At 40.1% G+C, this 20,834-nt stretch overlaps 1 protein-coding gene and 1 pseudogene across 1 annotated transcript; one reads left to right on the plus strand and one right to left on the minus strand.

The window, feature by feature from the left end:
• Nucleotides 1–58: 58 nt before the first annotated feature.
• On the minus strand, nucleotides 59–19,745 carry LOC110053731 (stimulated by retinoic acid gene 6 protein-like). Its single transcript, XM_089295084.1, has 19 exons — nucleotides 19,330–19,745; nucleotides 17,247–17,316; nucleotides 16,025–16,116; nucleotides 15,359–15,528; nucleotides 14,733–14,853; nucleotides 13,665–13,716; nucleotides 12,934–13,062; nucleotides 12,240–12,313; nucleotides 11,475–11,545; nucleotides 10,889–10,950; nucleotides 10,098–10,212; nucleotides 8,696–8,771; nucleotides 8,125–8,206; nucleotides 7,632–7,680; nucleotides 5,918–6,038; nucleotides 5,408–5,509; nucleotides 2,417–2,580; nucleotides 1,622–1,762; nucleotides 59–675 (listed from the first exon to the last, which is right to left on the minus strand). The coding sequence occupies exons 1-19, from the start codon at nucleotides 19,575–19,577 to the stop codon at nucleotides 425–427; spliced, it is 2,190 nt and encodes a 729-aa protein (XP_089151210.1). The 5' UTR covers nucleotides 19,578–19,745; the 3' UTR covers nucleotides 59–424.
• On the plus strand, nucleotides 2,911–3,964 carry LOC149108500 (uncharacterized; annotated as a pseudogene).
• Nucleotides 19,746–20,834: the final 1,089 nt, after the last annotated feature.

Here is a 20,834-nt window from a genome sequence, read left to right on the forward strand (position 1 = left end):
GGCTTCGCCCGAAATCCTATTAAGAGGCCAAGAAAGTGAGCCGAAAAATCACGAGAAATGACTTTCCTCTGCTATTTTATTTCTTCCTTTTTTCCGGCATCCCGGTCACTTGGTTTCGTAACAATCTAACAGTCTACGGACGACTTTTGTGGAGCAAATAAATGCCACTACATGTAGGTATTTACTGTAATTTATGAAATAGACTCGAGTGCTAGCTTCTTTTTAACATATCGAGTCACCTTAACACATTACCAACGGTCTTATAACAAGGACATAACAATTTATTTCAAATAACGTTCATCTAAAATACAATGTACCACAAGGCCTTAAATGGTGTCTGTATTGTCTGTGAACTATCAAAGCACCGTTTCGCGTCCGCGCAGACACCTGTAGACCGTAACTTGAACTGTGGCTTGCTCTGTAATCACAATTTGGCGTCTTCAACCCCAGATTTGTCATCATTTTCACCCTCGCGTTGGTTATACTGAACTAAGCCTTTTTGTATCATAACTTGAAACGCTGCAAATGGTGACTTTTGAACGAACAAGTCTGGCCGCCGGTGCTCCTGAAGTGATGGGTTGTTATGTAGAGTAAGAAGCAAGTGCCATCGATTACGCACTCGTCGGTATTTGTTCCTTCTGAAACTGTTATCAAACTCAATGCTAACTTGGTGACCTGAAAACGAAAAGGTTTTTTCTTATCAAAATTTGATTGAATCCAATTAAGTTTATGGTCACCGAAAAGGGCATTTTGTGAAAGAAACGAACATCAGAAGCAGAGGAGGAATGCCTTGCAGTAACAAAAGAGTTCAGACCAGGATACAAATGAACAAGGGCAGCTAAAGTAAAAATTACAATGTAAAAAATTGTTTTACAAGTCGGACTAAGTGTAAATGTAAGTTGCACAAATCATGATAAACGTCGCCTGGAAATGACAACAACTTCGCAGCTACAAAGTACAGCTATACACTTCAGTGCTAATGGTAGGAAATTATACTTGTCCCGGAAAGCCGATGGCACTTTTTCAGAGCCCTGTTGCGGACTAATAATTAACGAAGGAATAAAAGCACAACGTCTTCCTGTATTCCGTTACAAAGATCATAGCATATTCACTTCGCCCCAGAGAAGGCCTTCAGAAGCACAAGCCACAGGGGAGTGTTCTCCCAGCGATTCAAATAAAATGAAAATAAAGAAGTAACAGATCTCAGAGGAACAAGGCACGTGACCATGACATTTTGGTATATTCCTTGCACCAGAATCTATTGACTCCCGCCTACAACACTCTGATAAAAAAATTACAACTGCCTCGTTCAGATGCCAACTTTTTGAGTAAGAACGCTGCTCGCAGCAACATAAGTTTTGCCCTTCTCCACAACCAAAGAAAATGTAATACCAAACAGAAAGGGTGCTGAGCGGGTGATCCTAGTGCGGGCTTGCTGGGGAATGATGACAACGATGACCATTTTATTTTGAACAATGAGATATTTCAGATTACCGCGATAACATTTCACCCATTACAAAATGAAACTTTCTCTGATCTGTTGTGATACTAATAAATGATGAACAACTATTGATGACTATCAAAGAACCTATTAGTGAACACACAGTACATGTAAACTTACTTGAACACGGCTCATTCTGGACAAGATCCACAGAAGCTTGTCTGTCATTAATTGTCTTGATCAGCAGCTGACAAAATGTTACCAGTACTGGATTGGAGTGAGTGTGCTCCAAAAGCAGATATCCCACGTACGCGTTAAAACCTGACAAGAAAATGCAAACTTGCACTGCGATACTGATTGTAAATATAATGACAGTAACAGCTTTCACAATTAAAGCGGCCGAGGTGCAAAATATTCACGCGATTCTCCTTTCTGTGAGCATCCACTGTTTTGAGGCCGGTTTTAAATGAAGACAGCTCCACTCGTTTTTAAAAAGTGTACAAACTGTTCCATATACGGTTTGTGAGGAATACAATTTAGAATTCATTAGTATGGGTTATCAAATGGTGACGAGTGAAATTAGGAAACAATTTCACGCGGGTTTTGTCCAAACTTTTATAATTTCCCGATCCTTTAGGTGAAAGAAATTATTAGAATTTTGAGATGTCCTATAATTATCCAGTTATCAGTTAGACTCAGTTTATCTGCTACGAGAGTTGTGCCAAACGACCTCACTAACTCACCCCCTCCCCCGCCCCAAGACAAACAAGACAAGATAAAATAATCGTTGCCAGAGGATAATATAAATTTGATAGGTACTACAGCATAATGGGCAGAGTCACTGTAAGAGAGGTGAAAACTTTATGATTATACACGTTGATTATTATTTAAAGACTACAATCAACACAGTGTCAATTGACAATGACGGGGAATCATTTTATATTTTTCGAGGAAATTAAAACGTTCGACACAAACCTGGATCCTTCAACTCGAAGTCACGTGATAAGACACTTTTCTGTGTCCGTCCAAGGAACATCACGCCAAGAATAGCACCAATCAAAATACGTTTCAGACAAGAAAACAGACCAAGGAAGATGTTGAAGAAAAACAGAAAAAACGTGAAGACATGGAACAGACGCCTGTGAACAAATAAAAACAAATGGTACAAAAAAAAAATTAAAAGAAAACCAAACATCAACAACAAGAAACGACTAAAAAGTAGTAAGTGACGATTCAAGCGTTTAAGGAACTGTCCACAGGAAACATAGATAGGATCATTCTGGGGTCACATTTTCCTTGCTTCGAGTTAATATACAAACGTATGATACACGGTATGCATATGACGCGTTTTCAGGGTCAAAATTAAAAACTAACTTTTCCACCTTTCCTTACCTGCTAAGTAAAATGTCTGTCATTTTCTGTCTTTGAAATTAGACAGTACGCATCTCTTTTGACCTCGGAAACAATACATTCCGCGTTTCCTGAGTACTAAAATCATAACATCCGGCATATTTTGACCTTTGAACAAAATTCTCCGCGTTTCCTGACTTCTCTCGAATTTTAAGTCCGGCATGTTCTGACTTTCAATGTAATTAGTTACCAAATGTCGTAATATTTAGTTTAAATATCTCAACGTAACATCCCATACTGACACCTGACAAGCAATTTAGTTCATAATGAAATCTCGCTGCTGAGCCGACATTCTGATTTGCAAAATTTGTAAATGCGCGTTTTCTGCCTTCTCGATTCTACCAGGCGTCTTTTCCGCGCAAGCCTGGATCCCCTGATGCAAACCTAGTGCCAGGACCGAAGGGGGCCGGGGGTTTTCCCGGGGATTTATTAATGGAGTCGACTGCACAAGAGCAATTCTTGAGTAGTCTTCGCCATACATTATTCGACCTTGCAAGGAGACTTCAACAGGACACAGTTAGTGAAGATGTGGCTGATTATGTTCTGTTCCGATTGGAACAAATTTCTCGCCATTTGGTTCGACTTGCTGACAACATGCAGGTGTTTGATACAGTTCGACCATCACTCGCCACTGTGACGCGAATGTTGTCGGAGGTAGAGCGGAATTGGTATCATTCCTCCCCAGCAGTAGCAAACCAGCCTAGAACGGTTGGGCGTCCTAGGTTCGAGATTCCACGGGAGCAGCTGCAATATCTTGCCGATTATGAAATCAACTTACCCGACATGTCCAGAGCCCTTGGTGTGAGTGAGAGTACCATAAAAAGACGTATGCGGGAGTACAATATCTCCATTACCGACAGGACCACAACCATTAGTGATGATGACCTTGATAACATGGTAAGATCCTTTCATAGGGATTTTCCAGATGCGGGATATCGGAGGGTTTAATCGCAGCTAGTGTTGCGCAATATAAATGTGCCCCAGCTGAGAGCCCGAGAATGCATGCAAAGAACGGATCCGGAGGGACTTGCAGTGAGATGGCTATTCCTTACACCAAGAGCTGTGTACTGTGGCACATGGCACATGGACGGGAATCATAAATTGATCAGGTGAACCTTATTCGTAACTGATTATAAATAAAATTTATTCAGATTTATTGCGCCTAGTTTCTAATACATGTACAGGTGGTTGTTGGTTAGTCTCCTTCCCAGCCGGTTTTTTTTGGGGGGCGGGGGTGGGGGGATGTCACACAACGCTCTCTCCAAAGAAGCGTTGCGTGACACCCAAAAAACGGCTACGAAGGAGACTAGTTGTTGGTAGTGAGGACAAAATCCATGAAAGGACAGCAAAGTATGGACTCATGTATTTTTAAGTTTCAGATGGAAGATTGTAGTGCATGGTGGAGTTGATGGGTACACAAGATTTCCTGTATATCTTAGGGCTGGAACAAAGAATACCGCAGCTACTGTTCTTGGCCTTTTCCAACAAGCAGTGGTAGAATATGGACTCCCCTCAAGGAATTTTTAATAAGCCCTTATTAAAATAAAGTGTACAGTAGCCTCCCACAAAATCACTTTTCAGTCATCAAAATGCTTCTCAAGACAAATAGATTTTCAAATTTTCCACGGTCTTCATCCCATTGCCCTCCCCCACCCCTCCCCCCGTGCAGGAGGAGGTAAGCCATTCCGGCTCTCCTCTACATCATGAACCTAGAGTGTGCCGCCTACTTTGTGATTTCCTCCTGCTACTTTATTTCAATTTGAAAACCCTGATCACATGTTATGTGTATTATTGTTGGATCCACGCCTACGCGGAAAAGACGCCTGGTAGAATCGAGAAGTCAGAAAACGCGCATCTGCAAATTTTGCAAATCAGAATGTCGGCTCAGCAGCGAGATTTCATTATGAACTAAATTGCTTGTCAGGTGCCGGCATGGGATGTTTAGTTGAGATGTTTAAACTAAGTAGTACGGTATTTGGTAACTAATTACATTGAAAGTCAGAACATGCCGGACTTAAAATTCGAGAGAAGTCAGGAAACGCGGAGAATTTTGTTCAAAGGTCAAAATATGCCGGATGTTATGATTTTAGTATTCAGGAAACGTGGAATGTATTGTTTCGGAGGTCAAAAGAGATGCGTACTGTCTAATTTCAAAGACAGGAAATGACAGACATTTTACTTAGCAGGTAAGGAAAGGTGGAAAAGTTAGTTTTTAATTTTGACCCTGAAAACGCGCCATACATGCAGGGATTAATAAAGTGGAAGAAAATTATCAATTTTGTCAGAGGAGTAAAATTAAATCCGTGAACTTCGTCTTTGTTGTTGTCATCCGCCATCTTGGTTTTGTCCATTAGGCAATGGCTCCGAACTCAAACCGTCACCACATTTCTGCCTGAAGGATGATCCCAGTGTTAAGATCGACCCCTTTCCTTGTAAATAGGTGCCTATCTTAAACTATCAATTGTCCCTACGTTATAACAAGACGAAAAGAAAACTAAACAGTCTTTAAAATTATACTAAAATGACACTTATGGTGCTCCGGAAAGTTTCGAATACCTGTTATCCAAGGCCAGTGTAGTATCCTTGTCAGCTAAAAACACGTATTTAGCCAACAATAACTGGATCCAAAAGAACGCCACGGACATTACAAGAGCGGGCCTGAAACAAAAACACGATAACGTTAAATGAGACAAGAACACAACGACAAACATTTGCACCATCTGTAGTTGCCAATGCACAACATTGCTATACGTTTTGATTTCAATAGCACTTAAACACCCCCTTCCCCCACCCCCGGTAAAATAATCTACAATATGGCGAGTATGAATAACCGAAAACATGCAAACTCACAGAGCCGGTCCTCTTCTTTGTATGAACAGGTCAACTTGGATAAACTTTGGCCAAATTGAGTAAAGGAGATATATCACGATACATTGGGACATTTTCTGCGAAGTATATAGAGACGGACGTATCTACCAATCCGAGGAAAACTCAAAATAATAAACTAATAGTAGTCCTCGACCATCGTGAACACCAAACAGTAATATAGCACTTTGACAGTCTTACCAGAGATCTCTGATCGTCAACAAAACAAAGGAATCAAAACCGCCCTCCACCATTGGCAAAATGATCTGGTGTCCAACCACGAAACCAATTACAGTTAAAAACACAATGGTGATTGTCACACCTAAAAGAAAAGAGCAATGCAGTACACTACAGTTACAAAAATAATAGCAGAGCTCCGGCGGCCCGAAGGGCCGCCAAGCGGAGCCCCATACTCATATAAGAAAGAAAAGGAAACCCATGAGTTAATTTCCTCATGGTTATCATGGCTAGCGGTATTGCTGATGGGCGCGTACGCACGACGGCGACGACGACGGAGTCGCGCAACATGGCGGCTATACTCCAAAAAATAGATCGTTTTCACTGTCACGCAATAAAAAAATAAATCGAAAACCATCCAGTGGAAAAAGCTATGAAATTATGATGTTATGGAAGACAACTAAATAAGCCACTTCTCCAAGTTTTAGGCCTGTGCGTTTTCCCAAACTTCAGATATTCGTCGTAATGTTTCGCCGATATTTACAGAGCCCAGTATGAAAACGCCATGTTGGTGTACCTCCGTGGTACGCCAATATGGCGGCCGGAAAATAGTGTAAACATCTGGAACTTACTTTGGCTATCTAGACGACTGATTATCAGTACTGATCAAACAAGCATTTACATAAGCACTTTTCCTAATGCTTTAACTTCTAAAAAGGCTCAAAATCATGGGATAAGTATATATTTTTCGACAAACTCGTCATAGCCTTGTGTCACGCACCTCCATAACCCTGAAATTCAAAATGCTCTGGATTCCAAACGAAGCACGCTATTGAGCTGTAAAATTGTAAACAGATATAAATAAACCGCCTCTTGTGCCTGATGAGGACAAAAACTTTGGTGGCTCTTTCGTTTTGGATTTTAGAAAGTGATGACGTCACGTGAAAACGATCTATAGGAAGACAGAGACATGCAGCCTTGGTTTGTACTTCTTTGATATTGGACATCCATGTTATGATCAATTGACACCTGTCAAAACAAGGTATCTGCTGACCATTATCACGTGACCATATCGCAGGCTCAAGTTGAAAGCTCATTGAGGTCACCTGTTCTTTTTGAAGTTGACCGCTGACCGCTGAAGTTCTGGTGTTCGATTAGATCGCGGGCGCATGTCAGGTTAACTTGTTGAAAACAGGGCAGGATTGTTTGGAAGCTGGTTAAGGCTAACCCAGGATTAGAAGTTAACCAAATGATAACTTTTTCTTCTATACAAATGTTGTTTTGCTGCTTTGTTTTGTGTATATGGTGATTATTAAAGCTCAAAACAGAAGGCCAAACAATATACAGAAAACCTCACCGCAAAGTTACATGATATCAAAATTCTACCTTTTCATGGGTTAGCTTAATTGGGTTCTGAACAACTCGGCCCAGGAGCTACGCTTTTAGGCTGGCCTAAATCTATATATTATGCCAGTCGATAAGGCAACCCAAGGCACACTTAGAATTATTATGTGAGATATTCCATGGTGTACCACGAGAAAGCGTTGCATAACTTTTATAGACAATGCCACAGAACATACAGTGGCCAAAATATTCAATGCGACCTACGCGCAGTGCACGATGGGAAGGTTGAATTTAATACTGTCAAGTATAAAACAGCTTTCCTGTATTCTGATTGGCTGTATTTTCTATGGCGCGGTATTAAAATTCATATTTCTTATAAGAAGCAAAAACTCACCCCAGCAGAGATAGGCGACCTGGTAACCTGAGTATCTTAGAGTTGCAATCTGGAATTAAAACAACCACAAGAACAAGTACTCAGATGGCATAATATGAAATTGTAACTCCCAGCGGCGGGTGTCGTTGCATGCAGGCGCCCGTCCGGTTTTTCGGCCGTCTGTTTGTTTGATTGGGTTGTGTTTGGGTATTCGTTTGCTTTGTGCACGTTTGACTGTTCATTTCTGGGCCGTTCATTCGGTTTTTGCTGTTTGAACTGGGTTATCTGTCTCTTATTCATGCTGATATTAAGTTCCAGGATGTATTAAAACCTAGCGCGTGCCGAAACTCCTTGGTTTTAATACATGTATAAGAAAGAGCATCCCCACAATGATGGAAGTTTTTCTTCGTTTTTTTCTTCGTTTTAACAGATTTCATTTCACTCAGCCAGTGGAAAGTAACACTTGTACATGTAACATACAAGCGCTAACGCTCTTACTGAAATGAAGCCTTACCGTAATAGCGGAGGGGTTCCTGTTGAAGGTCTCCGGCGGTAAAAATTTCTTTTCACCGCGCTGAAGGCGTAGCAAGTGTTTCCTGAAGAAATTGAAAGTGTTCCATTAAAATAAATCAAGACTTATGACCTGTGGAAAACCCTAAGGAAAATTTTAAAGATGAATTGATTTCACTACATGGGAATTTACGAGTATGTTGTTTTATCTTTTTTCACTGTTTTATGAAATACAATCTACAACAACGTACTTTCTAATCGTTTAATAAATTACTGTGATTGTGTTGTTACAAGAGGAATTAAACAGTTGCGAAAATAAAGCTTGGAAAAATCCCGTCTTGAGCAGGAGTCAAACCCATCACCTCGCACTCATGCATGTATCACTGTATTTCATAACATTCTGTTTTGTAATAAGCTTCCTTCATAGTCAATGTTGTATGGTGGAAATGTCACCTTAATTCATCTCTATGAAGTGGCCATCGCAAAGTAACAGTAATTTTTAATATTGTTGTCGCTTGCTGTAATTCCATTTCCTAATATCTATATCCCACTTGAAGAAATAAAAGTTATTTTACCTATACCATGACAACATATTTGCCATCAAGATTACACTGTAAATTGCAGAGAGTCCAACAGCAACAAAGACCGACACTGCATGCATTGAGAAAACAAGAGACTTGAATCAGTGTCTCTAACGTAAATATACAAATGTGAGATATATCCAGAAATGCATGCAGCGACGAAAATGGCACATTTGACGAAATTAAGTTGACAAGATCGACAGATGTGACAAAATTTGGTCAAAATAACAGGCTTTACAACAAGTGAATTATACATAGCTTTCTGTTCCACTCGGTTAACAGATTTGACAAAATTTGGGAAACTGTGGAAATTTTGTCAAATAACACGCTTTACAACAAGTGAATTATACATAGCTTTCTGTTCCACTCGGTTAACACGCTTTTAGAACGAGAAAAATGTGTCTTGCCCTCGCGAGGGAATTACATATTTTTCCGTCTCAGTAGGGTAAAAGGCTTTTAGAACGAGGAGAATACATACTGCTTTGCCTTTCGCCTATTGCTTTCCGTTTCCTTGGGCAAACACGCTTTTACCAGGGAAATATATACATTGCTTTCTGTTTTACTCAGGTAACAGGCTTTTACAACGAGGGAAATACATACTGCTTTCTCTTTCGCAGGGGGCCCGAGCAACATTCAATCATAACGAGGGAAACATATATTGACGAAATTTAGGTAATTTTGTCAACATGTTAGGACCGTCCCTGATGAGGTAATTTGCATAATCCGGGAGGCAAAAAGACGTCAAAATCGTCAAATCCGCTCATATGAGCTAATATGTAAGGACCGTAAGTGATGAGATAATTTACATAGATATGGCTGGCAAAAAGTCGCCAAAATCGTCAGTTTCGATAGGCTGATTTCGCTTTCACAGATTGGACTAAAATTTCCCCAAATCGTGAAACCCATGAAAACTCGTCAAATCCGCCAATATATTAAGACCGTATCTAGTTACGGCTGGCGAAAAATTGCCAAATCAACAATTCCATGAACATTTCGTCAAATATTTCTTTATAGCGTGCATTTCTGGACACAAGTGAATGTTTGGGAATTCACTAGTTGATTAGTTAATTGAAGTTCATTGCAGATGTTTAGAATAAGGTAACAGTGGTTCTACCTAAAGTATGTAAATGGGGCACAATTTTCTATGGAAGACATACTGATGGGGCACCGTTTTTTGTCCATGAGAATGGTAAATAAACGGGTAGGGTTTGGACCTCGAGCCGGAGCTATCCCGTACAAACTTTTGTCGAATCCCTACCGGGTGCTCGCCGATCTTAGGACTGCTCGGGTCTGCATGGACAGTGCAGTCGTTGCAGGAGTTGCTCTTTAAGCTTATTCTCTTTACTGTGGTCACTACAGTAGCCACTACATGACATAGCAACAGGGTTGCACATACCTGCCATAATCATAAAGATTTCTTTTTGCACACGTAAGTCGACTTGAGGGAATACTGGAGGGCTCTTAGCAAATTTAAGAAGATATACCCCCAAAGTGACAAATAGAATGAGAACCTGAAACAAAAGTAACCAGAAATGCATTTGCTGTGAGCGCCGAAAGCATGCATGTTCCAAGTACAATGTACTGAATGCATCCCTTAGAAAATATTTTTGTGTCAACCCTGAAACGGAAAAGTTGAGAAGATAATTTATTTCAGTTAATTTTTGTTTCAACTGGTTTTATCTGTCGAAAGTATGATGATTGCCGTCAGGCGCCACATACATCGATACCTCATTAACATTTAGCCCGAGCAATTCAGAAGTTTCCATGGAAATCAAGCTTAGCAAAAGTGAACAGTTTTTCGAACGCCACGACGCTGGGCCCAATTTTTCCCGCACAGCCCTCCTAACATGGTGCGTAGCAAGTTTCGTACCATGCCATAGAAAATACAGCCAATCAGAATACAGGAAAGCCGTGGTATATATTTTACGGTATTTCAGCCAACCTTCCCTACACGCTCCGCGCGTATGTCGCATTGATTGTGTTGGCTATTGCATTTTTTATGGCATGGTATAAAACAGTTATGCACCGCTTTCGAGAGGCATACTGTGGAATATCCCACTTGTCACTTGTATTACCTTGGTATGCACACTCGCCTTAAAGGCTCGTGTGTCAGAGATACCGAGAAAATACAAGTGACTCGTGGGATATTCCACAGTATACCACTCGATGGCGTTCGATCCTACTTACCTCATATATTGCGATAGAGCTGATAAGGTAAGTACAAACAACGCGAGTCGAATACTTGAATTCTGAGGAAAAAAAAAGAACTGATAAAGTTACGTGAAGCAAACTAATGAAAATCAAGGTGACACTTAACAAAGAGTTCACAGAGTTGCTATATCCTGAATTGAAAAGAAATTTCACCATTTAGGGAATATGTACACGAAGAAACTAGATAAAGCACTGAAAAATGGTATATTTAATATCAAGAGGTCACACCTGAACTTTTGAGTGTTCCGAGCTTCGTCAATGGAAATGTTTGCTAGATTGCTTTTATGTAACCACAATGAAATGTGATTAACTTAACATAGTCGATAGTGCTATTGTGGAACGAATTAGAAGGCGAGTTTCACCTTCAGTTGTTACACAACTGATCAACATATTATTTAACAGTGCTACTATGCCCTGTGCAGTTAAAGACAAACCGATATAAGAGAAATGCATTCAGTCAAGGTGTGGCATCCAATTAATGAATACTGAAAACCTACATGCATTCTTGATCAGCCAAGAGTTGTTTCAAAATTAAACATTGCATATTGACAATGATCCATACCTGGTTTCCACTTGTACAATTTGTCTTTAATCCTTCCTTTAAGAGTTGTATTGGCCACCTGGTTTCTATGCCTGTCAGAAATGACCATTTGATCTTTTTCTTATTTACTTTACTCAGTTCTCTTTGTCCTTAAGGATGAATATATTTAACTTACTCCAGTAAATTTCCTAGAAAAACATAGCACAGTGAAGTGGCAGGGAAAATCGTTTGGAAAGACTCTAGCACTCCGCAGAAGCTCACAGGAAGTTCAAGGAGAAATTTATTATTATTATAATAATAGATGTACATATATTATCTAATTAATCTAATGATCACCTCCTCCTTTTTTTTTGCTCTTTTCCCACCTCTCTATTCTATTTACTTTTCCTAATTTTCTATTGTAATCTCTTTGTTAATAAAACGTTTGTAATTAGACCTGGAAAGACTGGCGCGCCAAGACCTCGAGCCAGTCTAACTGTAAAAATATAAGTTCAAGAACGAAAATAAAGATTGAAAGATTATCTGAAAGGGGTCAGAAAGTTTTCATTTATTTCAGCGTGTGATCACTTCAAACCATATATGTCAAAATCCATAAGCCGGTGACATGATAGTTACTCAAAAGTCACGTTGAAAATTACTAAAACATGCTACACTAGGCCAGAAGAAGTTCAACTGGTAAAACTGCTACCCACGAAAGCACCGTTCAGTAAATAAATATGTGGTCATCAGGCGTTTTTAAAAGTTCAGCAAAAATTTGTTTGCCAACACAAAAGTAAAACAACCTACTCTTTTGGAACTGGTTCCAGAAGCTTAACAACGTGTTTGTACTTATAAAACGTCATCCACTCGTCCTTTTCATCCTACAAAGTAAAAGGACACAAAATCAGGTTAAGGCCTCGTCCACACTACACCGGGGGAATTTGACGCGTCAAACGTGTTCCGTTCACACTACGCCGGAGGAATTTGAAAACGCACCAATCACCGGTCATTTGCATTTGTGTTTGAGGAAAACTCGGACAGGGAAATATCATGATTATCGTGACGTCATCGTTCAGAAAAGGTTCGTTTTCAAAGTGTTTTTCATTCACACTAAAACGCAAAACCGGCGTTTTCAAATTCCTCCAGTGTGGTGTGGACAGCGCATAAGCCTTCCTGTAAACCTTTTGCTATAGAGTAGTAACGAACATACAGATCCATTTAAGTGCAAATTTCGTGATCCTGTTGATTTCTAAAGACGTTTACCGACCTTTTCACTTTTAAGTGAATAAAAAGCTCAGATATAACGAATAATCCTGGCTGGTAACAATCACACTTTATAGTCCCAGCCACATGTGCATTTTTTAGATTATCCGCGTGAGAAACAATTACAGTGAATACGTTACTCTACTGAGAAGGTTACGCGTTTTGAAACAGCCACAAACATCCCATCATCGCATCAGTAATGAAGTTTTGGTGAAGTGGAACACGTGAATAAACTAACCTTTGGAGAAGCACTGAGACGACACCTCGCGTGCAATGCTTTAACCAGCAACACAAAGTACCTCAAGCATAAGAAGACCAGGCAAATATACACGGGAAGCTCCGAGGCAATTTCGTCTCCAGAGAATATCTAGCGCAATATAAAAAAAACGTTAGCAATTATCTAGAGCATTTGGACTACGAAGAAGTAACTACACAAAGTGAAGATTAATTGTGTAACTGCCTTCTTGAGGGAGGGAGGGGGCGGGGGGGAGAGTACTCAGGCTTGTAAGTGACGGCAATCTACGAATGAGGCCAAATCGCTAGACTAAAAAAAGTCCCATTCTTGTCAGCATAATCCCCATCAAAGTCCTTACCAACATCCTTTGCCCCAAAAAACTCACTACAAAATTTCGAACCACCAATAGCCGTCAGATCACAAATTTCAAACCAAAGAGTTAAGAGCTTCCGAACTATCCTCTCGCCTCCCTTCCCCCTGAGTTACCGTCAATGCTGTGTTCCATATCCGGACACCCCAAATGGAGAAAAACATCTTTTTTGAAATCGCAGGAAGAGAAACTTCTCGTAAGAGAACGCCCCTAAAAGAACCCGAAATGGGTTGAACAGAAATCTAATAACACTCTAGGAAACTTTCGTATTTAGCCAGAATGTCACCATCACTTTCTAAAAAGTTAACGCGGTAGCCTTATTTATGTCGACGGATAAACGTATCCTTCCTCGAGTCCTTCTTACAAATGATATGTTGGATGGACACTGGATGAATTGAGCAGCTTCAATGCAAATCCTGTAAAGGAAAACAGTACTGTCATTAACAAAATTACAGAAATTAATTAAACAAAAACTAAAAAAAAATAAGGAAGTTAACAATCTGTCATGTTTTTCCCCAAGAACACAACACAATGAACGCAGCCAAGGTCGTTTACCCGCGGAAGGAGGCGGGGGGGGGGGGTGGGGGTGGGGGTGGGGAAGTACTCGCATATATGGGCTATATAGGTCTGTGCCGCGGGATAGTATACATGTATGATCCTTAAATAGGACACCTAATTTGTATCAGCTAAAACTGCAGTGCAAAAATGCCTAGCTAAACGAAAAACAAATGATTTGTCAAAACCGAACTATCTATTAAAAGTATTAGCAGAGCGATTTTATAAAGATTTGCATTGTGCCGTAGGTGATCAGCCGTTGGTTGATTTTTGTTTTTCCCTTAACTAGGGTGTCATTTTTCGGGTTTGGGCCTTAAATAGGGTATCAATTTTCGTTTGATTCATCCTTAAATAGAGTCAGGGTTTAAGACCCTTCCCGGCGCACACCTATCCAGAATTTACGGGAGTATTTCCCCCCCCCCCCCCCCCCCGATCTTTCAGTCCGAGTTCAGCACTTTAACTACTGCTTAGCTACAGTTAAAATAAATTGCATACATTATATCATAACTCTTCGTTCTTTGACGGTTCGTTGTCAACTGAACAAGGGCTTAACTTCAGTCCTGACTCTACACCCTCGGATGCGATGGTTGATGGTTGTTCATTGAAGCTTACCGCCCCTCCCCCCAAATCCCGCATCCGGCCAGGTTACTCCAAAAATTCAACCAATATATCAATCAATCGATCAATCGATCAATCGATCAATCAATCAATCAATCAATCAATTTATTAATGTCAAGACGTCGGACAAAGTTGCCCCATAACGGAACAATTAACCACTTGTAGATGAACGAACACTAGATAGCACATGGCCAGTAAATTCCAAATCTCATTCAACTAAAGTTCAATTAGCAACGTGGATACATCGAAACATACTAACCACATTGCAGAGTAAAGGAAACCAATAACAAGGCCAGTGATCTTGTAGTCAGTTGCCATGCAAGCAAACAGTGGATAATACCCGAATCCAATGATCACCATGGCCAAGATCTTCCAACAAACTAAGGAAAAAGAACATAGCATATAGACTAATTAATGCAAACCTCTTCATCTTTATACAATACAATTATTATTTAGAAACTGGACAAAAACTAGCGATAAAAAAACGACGTTTCGATCTCTCTCAGATCAATTTCAAGTTTAACAAAGTGATTAAATTTTTTGCATATATAAGTAAAAGTAGGCCATGAGAATTTGAAAAGCGATAAAAATATGTAAATTTATGTGCACTAAGCGTTACAAAACGTCAGTGATAAAAACTCTAAAATGCAAAAAGCTAGATTCAAAACACTCTGTGTCATAAAAATAACTTAGCGCAGATGGAGTCAGACTGCCTGTTCAAAGTTGGCTTTGCATCTTTTGTAAAAAGCATCTCAAAATATTCTGCAAAAAAACTTTTTCGTGTGACGTGTTGAAACTAACAGTTGTTCGGTTTTCCTTGTAATCTTCCACTCAGTTACAACACTTTTTTAACGACTCTTGAAACAAAATAAAACGCGCACTTACTTTTAGCATAGCTAGGAATTTCAGGATCTTTTGTCCATGCGTACATTTTCGGAGGGAAAATCGCGTAATAGTCATCAAGCAGCAGGACAATCAAACATCTCGATGATGTGGCACCAAACGCGCACGCAAAGGCAAACCTGTTTTCGTAACTGTCTACCAAGTTGACAGGGCTAAAACACAAAAGCTTACTGAGTTAATATTTAGCGCATAAGTTTCATCCTGATACCCCCCCCCCCCGACTTTCTTGGTTGTTTCAAAGTTGGTGTTTACATCAGTGTTTGAATGTTATCATGTAGCTTGCGAACGGCTTCGCAAGTGGAGTATAGAGCGATAAAAAATCGACGAGCCAAACGCCCTCGGCTTTGCTGTTGTGAGTTTTGTTGGTTTGCGTGTTCTTTTTTTCCTTTTGTGTCTCAAGGTTATTCAACTATACTCTGCGAAATTTTCCTCCCCTGATTGCTCACCACTCACCCTACTCCCTACTAGTTGGGTGGGGGCGGTGGAAAGGGGAGGGCCAGTAATCATGACTTCAGGCAACATCTATAAGGGGAGGTATCATCGTTAAGGTGTCTCAAATGACTATTTTATCAAAACTGAGTTGAGATGGTGCAGGGCTGGATGGGCAGCCAAAAAAAACGACAAAACCGAAATGAATAATGTACTTACATACACAATCCCGGTCTTGTGAAAATTTTACCGCACAACAACGCTTTTTTCTTCCGTTTAGTTAAAAAAGAGAGAACCAAGATGATAACAAGCTAGAGAAATAAAATGTTGATTGTGAAAATCCACCATGCATGTGCCTGTCGCACTGAATTATCAAACTAGGTCACGTGGTACATTTAACTGAACAATAATGGCGCGAAAAGTACAAAATCAAAGCAAGTACGGACTCCCGATAACTCGAACCCTCGCCAAATCGAACCAAAATCGATTTCCGCTTGATTTCCAGGGTTGGACACTTGATTTTGACAGCACTCACCATTTGGTCGGGTGACCCTCAAAATGCACTCGCCTAGGCCAGTTTTCACTCGCCCAAAAGTTTACCTCCGCCCGACATTGTTCTCTTTAAAAGACCTGCACAGTTCACAGTTCCCGGACTCCTCTCTGCTGCTTTCCTCTGTTATATTTTTCACATTACGTTACGTTCCGATTTACTCAGTAATTTAGAGATGTATTGTTTTATTTTCACTTGACTTCTCTATTCTGTAATTAAATTTGATTAAAATGTACACTGCATGAATAGAAAAACATTAAACACCGTTTTTTCCTTATTTTCCGGTCATTTGTTCTCAACTCGAACCTTTTCTATTTCCCTTGAAGGTTAGAGTTATCGGGAGTCGACTGTACAGTAACAAATTACAACAAACGTAAATATCACGATGAGCCAATGAAAAATCAAAGCAGACGTACGTGATCGTAAGCTAAGCATGGAGAAACACACGAGACCAGGTCACAAATTGGTTTTCTTTGCAGCTGATCGGTAGAAAATTTAGAAAGTAAGCCAATTAAAGAGCGTAGGAAAGCAAAACGGATTAATTTCTCGGATTCTTCATTGTTTAGCCGATCACAGTAAAATAAAAAATTAAAAAAAGTCACGCATAAACCATTAAAGACAATTAAAGGCGAACCTCTCCTTACTGAAAACTCTTTGTAATAAGGACACCTATGTACAAGTGACAGTTTTCGCTGTTCCGGAACAACCAGCATCCATATGATCTCTACCTCTAGAGACAATTCCATAATGGCACCTTGGCGCCTACTCTACAGTAAAAATGACCCGGATTTTTTAAAGCACTTATAACCAAGTACTTTCAACGGCAATCAAATAACACTGTATCAAGTGGAACTACATTAATAAATAATTCTAATAATAATATACACATACCGCGATGAATACCGAAGCAAACATCAGAAAGCCAGCACTGGTATCGGGAAGGCAGAGATGGATTGCACTTCTAAGGGAAAAAAACAAACGTTTCATTTGTCATCAGTTGAGCGAACTAACGCTTCCTGTACAGTAAGCTTGGCAACTTTCTTTCCTATTTTCTACTTGATTTTCTTTATATTGGAACACTAAACGGAGCTGATTTTGATCACTTTATCTGGATTATCTTTGGTGGAATAGAGGGGAGGGGAGGGGGGAGGGGGGAGGGAGGGGAGGGAGTGGGGAGCGCGGAGGATAATAGATAAAGGAGCATACATAGTTAAGATTGGGGCAGATTGATAAGGATCATTAAAAAAATAATAAATTTCCAGTTTCTTTGTACGTTTTGGCTACAAACGCCCCGCACTTACGTACAAACTTTGACTTTCCTTTCCGAAACCCCCCTCTCCCGCCACCACCACCACCATCCCTCCCTGTACAAATATAAACGCCCAGTTAAGAATATGTCAACAACCTAAGCCTTAGTAGATCAAGTAACTATAAACTGGCAAGTCATAATACACCCATTCAGAGTTCAGTAAAACAGCTTTAAACAGGTTGTGTTAAGGTACGGTACTGCATCGACTAATCGTCAGTTTTAATACATGTACATAAAACGCTCAATGCAATATTCTTTCGCGAGACATATTTCTTTACATACACATGCAAAAATTACTCGAAAATTATGTCCTAGGTAAAAACATGTACAGCGAACATCTCCGTTCAGTTTTCTGATTGAAAGAAATAATGTTGTGCAATAATTACCTAATTTCCATAAGAAAATTCGTTTGACTTTCAGTAATATACCGGATGAACAGAAGAGAGCTCAAAAAGATATCTGCGAACAGCGCTGCAACAACCGTCAATACAAAAACACAGCTGATCGTGTATTTACATTATATTTCAGGGTCTTTTAAAGGAAAACTTGCGCCAGAAAGTCTTGTTTTATTAAGCAGCAGCTCATTTTAATGGAGCAAGGAAAAACATTTTCACGTTGATTTGCATTCTGAAGAATAATCTCAGAAATAATCTAAACTGTATGCAAATTATATATGCATCTTCAAGGGTCTGTTTTTTCCCTGACGCGCATAACGTAACGCCGGCTTTACGTTTTAGAGTAGACGGGAAACATTTTGACGATACATGCAAGTAAATGTCATTAAAATGAAACGTTTCTAGATTCTGGTTTCTGGTTAACCAATTCCTTCCGGAATAGGTTAACGGGACGGGAGATTTTCAACAAGATAGGGCAAGACTAGCTTTGAATTAATTCGCTTAATGGCAGGAAATTAATGCGCGGTAGATTTTCAACACGATACGGCTAAACCGGGTCTGACACTAGCTTACAAAACGTTGAAATAAACGTTTTGTAAAAAAACACTACTAAAAGGACGTTTCGACCGAAGAACTTCGGTCTTCATCTGTTGGGAATAGAAAGTGGGAAAAAATGAATTATATAAAAGTTCAAATTCCAATATGCCAGCTGTGTGATTATGAGCGGATGAAAAATTAACAAAGCAAAGCGCACATGTCAGGAATGTCTAGGTGATCATTTCGTGAGTTCGAGTCTCTTTGGGAATAAAATGCTTCCAGAAAAAGCCTTTTATGATAGTTGCCGGATGATTTCATAGTTATCAAAGTCCACGTCGTACGTGATTATGTTGAGAAACATGTACGTTGGAAAATGTTTGACTTTTAATGTTTCCCAAAATTATCATGAATCTACGCCTGGCTGCAATTTCAGTATTTTTCGAATTTTCTAATTCACTGTGGTATTCACTGGTCCCGGGATTGGTTAATTTCTCCTCTGGCCTCCTTCCAAACTTTATTTATAACGGCGTTTTTCCTTCGCTTTTCATTATAATATCAATCCACCGACGGTCCATGGTTCGCACAACACAAACGAGCTATTATTATAATAATTTCTTACTTCAGTCTTATATAATACTCAGATCCTGGACTCAGATCTAGTGAACAAATTGGTTGCTCACGACCCGTCTGTCGCTGCCGGCTCATACGCGCACTTTTCTAGCGTGACACTTACTTGTTACTCGTTGGCGTTGCTGTTTTTGTTTCCATATACTTTGCTACTTTCAAATACCAGTCAACAGTTCGTTCTAGCACTCTCTCATCTAGGCCTGTTGCGTTTGCAATGAAAGGCAACATAGTCCCATTGTGGCGAATTGTCGTAAGCATCTCGCGGAGAGTGTAGTTTCTGGAGAAAAATTGCGGATAATTGAGGAACGTTTTGAGAAGGATTTGACCGAGGACATCAGCTGAAATACCAGACATTTTAAAGATATGTGTCTACAGCACGTTTCTCTCTGTGAAATGCACTTTCCTGCCCGACGTTAACGGCCTGCGTTGCAGGCGTAAACGGGGAAATGCTGGAAGAGGAAAAAAACGCGAGGACGAAGAGAGTGGCAAGCCTAACACAAGAACCAGACTTTTCGCATTACGCGCACCAATTTCCATGTAATCCGATTTCATCAACCATCAATTACCGTAAGAAGGTTCACCAATCAGAAACTAGCGCGCGCTTCTCGACATAGCTGACTTTCTCCGGGAATTTAGTCAATTTTTAAATTCAAATAAATAATTGAAGAATGATTTCCCCGAGTGATTTATTATCGAAGTGTGAAAAATGGGAACATCTGAACACAACATAACAACCGTGAGGTTATTTTAGCGTGGAAATGTCCCCTAAAAGTAAACAGAAATGCATCCGGTGTGAGTTCTTTGTAGCTGATGATCTAAGTACAAGGTACCGAATGCTTCCCCTTGAAAATATTAGTGTCTCCAACCCGAAACCGAAAAGTCGAGAAGAGCGTATATTTCACTTAATTTTACAATTTTCTTTAAAAACCGGCTTTATCTTTCGAAAGCATAATGCCTGTCGTCAGGCGCCACACACATCAACATTTAGCCCGAGCAATTCAGGCATTTTTAGACGTTTACAAGGTAATCAAGCTTGAAGAATTTTTTCGATTGGCACGACGCTAGGCTAAATATTCTCCCATACGGCCCTCCTAACCCCGGGGGGAACTCCCATTTAAAAAAGGACGGGGGTGTTCGTCGTACCTTTTAAGGGGGGGGGGGGACAGGGGGGCGGGAGCCCGGGAGAATAGGGGGCGAGAGGGGTACGGGAGGCGGGAGAGGAATGGGCGGGAAGCGGGAGAGAAATACGAAACGCTATTTTTTTTAATTCAACAATGCGTTAGAATACTTTCAAAAAAAAGAACCCAAAATATATTTGACTTGCATTTAACTTCTTCTCAGTCACTTCTGAGACTTCTGAGCAAACGAGCAAACGATAATTTGCGCTTGCGCTGAAAAACAGGCTTACTTCCGGTGAAATAGTAAACCCATTTACAGTGATTCCGTCATAAGTCACGAAATGTCAAGCGGAATGAGTGCACGTGTCGCGTAAGCTGTCAAATTGCAAAAAGGTGAGACGACCTACTTCCATGATTTAACTGTCTGATCCCAATAAACGCCGGACTGGTTACTGGAAATGCGTATACTTTATCAGAACACGAGACAACTTAA

The sequence above is a fragment of the Orbicella faveolata genome, unplaced genomic scaffold, assembly GCF_042242905.1.
Source record: "Orbicella faveolata isolate gen_17 unplaced genomic scaffold, um_ofav_v1 contig_26, whole genome shotgun sequence".
Taxonomy (NCBI): Eukaryota; Metazoa; Cnidaria; class Anthozoa; order Scleractinia; family Merulinidae; genus Orbicella; species Orbicella faveolata.